At 38.9% G+C, this 7727-nt stretch overlaps 1 protein-coding gene across 1 annotated transcript in view; it reads left to right on the forward strand.

Moving 5' to 3' along the window:
• Window positions 1–6845, forward strand: part of LOC122086537 (cleavage and polyadenylation specificity factor subunit 1) — a 64828-nt gene extending 57983 nt beyond the window's left edge. Inside the window, exons 21-26 of the mRNA XM_042655438.1 lie at window positions 1442–1672; window positions 1881–2012; window positions 2108–2284; window positions 3419–3604; window positions 5470–5852; window positions 6251–6845. Coding sequence (XP_042511372.1) covers window positions 1442–1672; window positions 1881–2012; window positions 2108–2284; window positions 3419–3604; window positions 5470–5852; window positions 6251–6365 — 1224 coding nt within the window. The 3' untranslated portion in view covers window positions 6366–6845. The remainder of the gene's footprint in view (window positions 1–1441; window positions 1673–1880; window positions 2013–2107; window positions 2285–3418; window positions 3605–5469; window positions 5853–6250) is intronic.
• Window positions 6846–7727: the final 882 nt, after the last annotated feature.

Genomic DNA, 7727 nt, shown 5'->3' on the forward strand with positions numbered 1-7727 from the left:
TGTATTGGATTATAAGTGAGAAATACTGGATCAGTCCTCTACCTAAGTGGAGACATACTTGTCATCTCAAGGGTTTTGTAGTTGAATAAATACCAAGTGACTGGATTGGTAGGGGAACTTTTTCCCTGCTAATCTTCTCACTTCCCTTCTCTTTTCTTTCTTGTCTTTGTTCTGCCCTATTTAGCGTTCAGTTCTGCTACCCCTACATGGTGTCAGAGCGCTGATCTAGGGTATATTACTGTTCATGGTACTGTTCTACTGTTCACTGTACTGTTCCTCTCCTTCAAATTCTTCTGAATTAGTTTCTAGTTTTCCTCTCTGCTGGACCAGAAATTGATTTCTCCATTCTGTTCCTTTCTTGTGTGTGCTGCAAAATAATGGTTGTTAGCTATGTTTGTGGGGCTTGTTCCTGCGATATGCACTGTAGCCTTCCCTTCTAAGTCAAATCAGTAATAGAAGGGAACGATCCCTGTTGTGCCCAAGTGTGGTGGTGTCTGTGATTGGAGATTCAACTTTTCATTATGCTGTGATTAAGAGTATTTTCTGCTGTAACTAAGTAACAGTGAATTGGATTGTTACTGGTTGTAATCCTCACAAAGAAGACAGATAAAAATGCACCATAGGTTGCTGTGAACCACCGGTAAATGTGTAGCATTGGTGCTGCAAGCCAATGATAAAAGTGCAGTATAGGATTTTGCAAACCATACAACGTAGCATAAGGTTGCTAGAAACCACTAATAACAGCATAAGTTTGTTGGGAACCACTGATAACAGTATAACATTGCTGGGAACCACTCAACCACATAACACAACATAAGGTTGTTGGGAACCACATAGAATCTTGTTGCTGAAAACCACAAGTAGAACCATCTTTGTAAGAAAATATTGTTGCTGAGGACTTGAGCAGATGACACGAACAAACAAATAATAATAATCTTTAGCTGATGACTAGGGCAGATAAATAATAATAATCTTCAAATACCAGATGATAACTCCAATAACTCTAATCTCCCCCTCACGTGTAGCATTTCACATGGACAAATAAAGCAAAGGATGCAATAAACTCTTAGTAGGAAATTCTATTGTGGACAGCCTCTACCTTGTATTAATCAACCAATTCTTAGTAGGAAACCTACTAAGAGTCCAATTACAACCAAAGACTAACTACAGTAAATAACAATGGCTAACTTAGACTATGACTCAACTTAAACTTCGCCCACTCTGGATTTAACACTAACTCTCCCCGTCATGGTACAATATTCAACATGTATAATTTATTGGTTCATGGCCTAATGCATACAAACACTGGTTGCAAACATTTCTAGACAAGGCTTGTATAATATTCTTTTTCAGTTACCGATGAAGGCCCTATGCTTTGTGGATGTTTGTAATATTTTAGACTATTTTGGGGTTTCTATTGAGTTTTATTCTCTTTGTGCAGGCTGTTAAGCCACTGAATCAAGTTCTTTCATCTCTTGTGGATCAAGAAGTTGGAAATCAGGTAGAGCATGATGGCCTAAATTCTGATGACCTCCATAGGACCTACACTGTGGATGAATTTGAGATTCGGATTTTGGAACCAGAAAAATCTGGTGGCCCCTGGCAAACAAAGGCTACAATTCCAATGCAAAGTTCTGAAAATGCACTAACTGTACGAATGGTTACGTTGTTTGTAAGTTTTCTTGACAATTTTCTGTACCAATAATGGGTTCTTGATCTTTGAATTCTTTTGTTCTCTTCTAAATGATTGAGCACATTTTCCAGTACTATAGTGTGGTGCATATGCACATTTCTACTATATTGTCTCTTGTGCTTAGTTTAAAACAAAAAGAAGAACATGATCGGATTGGCTAACCAGTCGTCTTGTTTTACCCTTTCAGAATACCACGACAAAAGAAAATGAGACACTTCTGGCTGTAGGGACAGCATATGTGCAAGGAGAAGATGTGGCTGCAAGAGGACGTGTGCTTCTATATTCAATTGGAAGAAATACTGATAATCCTCAAAATTTGGTATCTGTGTGGATTTCTTTCCATCTTATTTCTTAAATCCACTCCCTTGAGTGTTGCTAATTGTCGTTTACCCTTTCTTCTCATTTTTTGACCAGGTTTCCGAGGTTTATGCGAAAGAATTGAAGGGAGCTATCTCTGCTTTAGCCTCACTTCAAGGTCATTTGCTGATTGCATCTGGCCCTAAAATCATCTTGCACAAGTGGACTGGTACTGAGTTGAATGGTGTTGCATTTTATGATGCACCACCACTATATGTTGTGAGCTTAAATATTGTAAGTGTATCCCTTCCATGACCTTTATTCATTTTTTTTTTTTTTTTTTTTTTAGTTTGAAAACAATGCTTCAATATCTTGTGCTTGTTAGTGATGGGCCACTATGAAATCATACTACAAATTCTTGGTGAAGGGGCTTGATGCAGTTCTTATATATCCTATATGTTGAGGTTCTGGCTGCCTGCATGGAGTTGAGACAGTTCAGAGCCAGCCTGTCCAACCGTACCATCTGATCAATCTCAGTGAATCGAACAGTCGGTTGCCCAATCAGTATTTCTCATTGGATCCTGGTCCTGTTTAGTTATCCAAACAGTCTGACCACCCATTCAAATGGTGCATAGAAACACTATGTCTTTGAATAAGGGGTGGTCATCTAATTTTTTCCCATGGTTAGAATTACAGTCCTGCTTACCGTATCTGTCATTTTATTTTTCTTATTCGTAGTTCATCTCTGAGTGTGGCTACATGTTCTATTCCAATGTCTCATATAGTCACCTGGAAATAGTGTCATACCTTGAACACTGTAAGAAATGTTGCCATCCTTGCCAATACATTCATCTAGCCAATTTGATAGCTCATTGATTTTTTGCTAAATCCAAATGTCAATATGCCTAGCGACAGTTACAATTCATAACATGCCACATGGCTGAACAAGGGTGGTCCATTTGATAGAGGAGCCAAAAGCCAACTCATTGGTGAAGTTTCAGCCTGAACTGCCAAACACATGAAGGAAATGGTTCGAAGTTCCAAAGGTTCCTTTTTTTTTCTCTTTTTCCCATTTCCTACTTTGATTCACTTTCCTTACTCATTTTGGTTGAAATTTTGAGCGACATGGTTTCAAGGTCCTCTATCATATGGACCAATGCAACCCTTGTACTACCAAGTGGCAAGGTCATAAAGTGTAGAGATCACTAGGTGCAATAACAAACCCTTATTTTTTTTATCAATTCCCTTGAATTGCAAATTACAATTGGCTATCGGATACTGTACTGGATCTTTTAATTTCACAGAAACTGATATGTTTTGTCCACATTATGTGGTGCTTTCTTCCCTGTGGATACTAATAATGTATATGTTGAGAATCTTGAGATGCAGTTAATGAAATCCTTATCATGCTGTTAAATACTGTTGCAGGTCAAGAATTTTATTCTGCTTGGTGACATTCACAAAAGCATTTACTTTCTTAGTTGGAAGGAACAAGGTGCTCAATTGAGCTTACTGGCCAAAGATTTTGGTAATCTTGATTGCTTCACTACAGAGTTCTTGATCGATGGAACTACTTTGAGTTTGGTGGTGGCAGATGAACAAAAAAATGTTCAGGTGGGCATCTGATTTTATTATCCCCCATTGTCACCAATTTTATGTTGGATTACGTACAAATCTAGATTGCTCTGGTATAAATTTTTGGGGAAAAGAACACTTCCTAGTTGTGTGGCCCCTGCACCCAGACACTGAGGGGGCTGAAATGATGGCTCCTCCCCTGTGAAAATACAAAATCCCTGGCCCTATTTATGCCCCTGCATGCCCCCTCATTGGCCCCGTGCTGATGCAGAGGCCACACGAACAGGGAGCGTTCTTTTCCCTAAATTTTTTTTCCTTTTTTTTTTTTGGGTAACAAATTCTTCTGAGTCTATCTCCAAGAAGCTGTCAAATAGACAAGTATGCATTTAATACATAAAAGGTAAATATGACAAATACATCTATAGTTTCATAAAATGTACTGAAAATCATCTTCACAGGATTCTCTAGGAACGTCCTCAAAATCAATCTCTCTCTCTCTCTCTCTCTCTCTCTCTCTCTCTCTCTCTCTCTCTCTAAATGTTATAGATGGAATGAATAAACGATTTCCTTAATTTCTCTTGGTGATTCCCATTGGACATAAAACCCTGAGGCCTTGTTTATTTAGAAGGTAAAAAGCGATGGAAAACTTGGGAGGGTGGGTCCCACATGTTGTGGGTCGTGTTGACAAAGAAGGGAAGGGAAGGGAAGGAATGAATAAGTACCTTTTAGTGGGGTGGGATTTTTAGGGATAGAGGAAATGGAGGTGGGATGGGGTTCTATGGGAGAGGAAATGAGAGGAGAGACACAAATGAGCTTTTCTATGAATAGTGCTTGGTAGGAATTTGAAAGTGAATGGCACGGGAAAGGGTGGTGTGCCACATCACCGGACAAGAATAAATGCATTTAATGAGGTAATCTGGTAAGTCTCCCACCCTACATAACCAAACTATTATATTTGTGGTAGTTTGTGGGAAATAACTACAAGTTTCCCACCCCTTTTTACCTTTTCATCTTTCTCCATCAAACAAATAGGGCCTTAAGGAATGACCATACATCCCTCACAGCCAAATGTCGTCCTCAAATTGATGTTAGGCTTCCTCCTCATGGTCTCACATCATGCACTTGATAACAGATTGAAGCCCATACTTTACTCTATCAATTGTTGATTTATCTTGAACTAGCTTACAGACAAAAACTATTACTCAAATAGGCATTTCCTTCGCTCAGTGTGATCAGATTAATGTTCCTTTCTTCGGCAAATTATGTCTTCATAGGGGAAAAAAAAAAAAAAGCTAGTTTGACTAAGCCTCTTCTGATTGCTGTCCACCTCATTTTATCAGCCCGTTTGTATTTTGCAAAATTCTGCCTGACTCAATATTTGGCATTCCTTCCCCTCCAAACCTCTTCTGAAAATTGTGCCCCGGTCCATGCGGTTGTGGATTTAGTATGGGCCTGCGGGACTAGTCAGGCCAAAGGCCTATATTCCTGTTGGTAGCAAAAAAAAAAATTTCTTCTGAAATTCAGCTCAAAAGAATGTAGGTGAAAGGGATGTGGATATGTAGTTATCTCAAAGAAGCTGGCAACGGATGGAACTTTAAAGAACGTATTATCTTGCCTTTCTGGATTGTTCATGACCTGAGGATAGCATCATTCTCGTCACTTAAATCAAAAACATGTTTTAGATCTCCAAAGTCTAAGTCATAGAACTTCTCTAGCAGTTGCAATTAGGTTTCAATTGCATTTCTTTCTCTGGATCTTTGTATATCTATTGTAGTGTATCTTCTTGCCACATCAATCCATTGTCTCACTATTTTGTTTCTATTTGGCTTGCTTGCTGTGTCTTCTGTAATGTCTTGCTCGTCATGATTATCTTGAGCAATTCCAACATCTTGCAAGTTTTGCAGATCTTCTATTATGCACCAAAGATGTCGGAGAGTTGGAAAGGGCAGAAGCTTCTATCCAGAGCTGAGTTTCACGTTGGTGCCCATGTGACGAAGTTCTTGCGCTTGCAAATGCTCCCAATTTCTTCTGACCGGAATGCTGCCCCAGGCTCTGAAAAAACCAATCGTTTTGCCCTATTGTTTGGTACCCTTGATGGGAGCCTTGGTTGTGTTGCACCTCTTGAGGAACTTACATTCCGCAGGCTCCAGACTCTGCAGAGAAAACTGGTCGATGCTGTTCCCCATGTAGCTGGCCTGAATCCAAGAGCTTTTCGACAGTTCCGTTCAAATGGAAAAGCTCATAAGCCAGGCCCTGACAACATTGTTGATTGTGAGCTGCTTTGCCAGTATGTTTCTACTTACCTCTCTCCAAGTAATTATGAAATGTTTGTAGTTCCCTTGGCATGTAGGAAGTCAATCATTCTCAAAGATAATCTTGACAAGTTTTTTTTTCCTAGAGATTGATCATTGATTGATGGTGCAAGTCTGGACAAACTCATTAATTTTTCTTGATGCGATATTTGTGGGCATTTGTCCACTGGATCAGAAAAGCATATTTGTCTGTGGAAGCATTTTCTGAAAAACAAAAAATAATATGGTTCTTTTTTTTTTTTTTTTTTTTGGGGTGTGTGTTCTTGGATAATTGTTTTTTCAGCATCAGCCAAGCACACTGGTCATTCCATTAGTCAATACTTTCCGATCAGCTTACTTTTCTATCTAAATCGGCATTCCCATGTTTCTGCAGTTACGAGATGCTGCCATTGGAGGAGCAGCTGGATATCGCTAATCAAGTTGGCACCACTCGTGCTCAAATCTTATCAAACTTGAATGATCTTTCTCTTGGGATGAACTTCTTGTGAGAGTCACCTGGTCTCAGTGTGCTGCTTATTGGCTCGTCAGAATATATGAAGGAAAATTTGATATCGGATTGTACATGGTGTATGCTTCCAGATGTATGCATGAAAGGAATTGCCTCTGAAGTATGTCTAAACCATGTACAAATACTGATCTTATCCGACTATATTGGATTCAATCCACACTGGCAGTACAAGTTCCAGGCAGGAATTCAATCTTTGTGCTGGTCATCAGGTGGCAACATTCCGCCGTTACCGTTGGAGATGGTCAAATATTGGTTAATTTTGTAACCAGCCCAAGAGTTCTAGCAATTGATGCCTCTTGTCATAGTTCTAGTGCTATCTGATCATGTGCTTTGGGAATTAAAACTGATTTGTGTTGCACTTCTCTTGATGGGTCCATTTGCTTCTAATCTGGTATAATTCCAGAAATTGTGAAGGACATATTGTAGAGGACTTTCTGAATAAGATTAGTTCTTTCTTTTAGAGGACCACAGTTGCCCCTTATTTGGGCACAATTTGGTAACAACCATGATAGTGTGTTTGACCAAGTGACCGTTAATGCAAAGGTAGTGATGTTAGGGTCCTACCTGAACAAGTAGATAATGATTTCAGTGCTTTCTTGACTTCTCAAAGGTAGTGTGATCACTGGAATAAAAAAAAAAAAAAAAAAAGAATTAGTCATTACTCAGTCTCAGCCACTGTCAATGAAGCTTTACTGCTTCTCGAATGTTTGCTTATACTTAAGATTTGTATTACATTCGCATACATTTTTCTAGTCAGTGCACAGGAAGTCTACATGTTTAATTTTAAAGAACTCATCCATTTAAGGGTTTGTGCTAAACGTGTTTTCAGATTAAAATTTAGGAACCAATTTTTTTTTTTTTTTTTTTTTTTTTTTTTTTATGAGTGTGTGAAACGAGGATGGTTTCCATACATGGCCCACTTGGAAAATGCTTCTTCCTGTATGATCCTAATATTTTCCATGTGGAAAACCAAAAGTTCTGGAATCCTTTGTTCTCATGTCATGTATTGGGTTAGATGGAGTTGGCTGCCAGGCAAAATAAAGGTAAGCCTATAAAAATGTCAACCTACTGAAAGATGTTTGAAACAAAAAGATGGCAAGAAATACCAGAGGAAAGATCTAATTGATGGATTGTGCAAAGGCTTCTTTCTGAAACCGGTTATGCGATTTTTGACAAAATGGTCAATGCAAACAGTTCCTTTATGCCACGGCACAACTTTGTAACACAATGTGTGAAATCTTTTGTGTTTAATATTTTTTAGCAAAAGGTTTTGTGCATGGTCAAATAAAACCATTGGATGGGGGCAAAAGCTCCGATCGAAATATCCAATCCCCCCCCCCCC

This window comes from Macadamia integrifolia, chromosome 8 (genome assembly GCF_013358625.1).
Source record: "Macadamia integrifolia cultivar HAES 741 chromosome 8, SCU_Mint_v3, whole genome shotgun sequence".
Classification (NCBI taxonomy): Eukaryota; Viridiplantae; Streptophyta; class Magnoliopsida; order Proteales; family Proteaceae; genus Macadamia; species Macadamia integrifolia.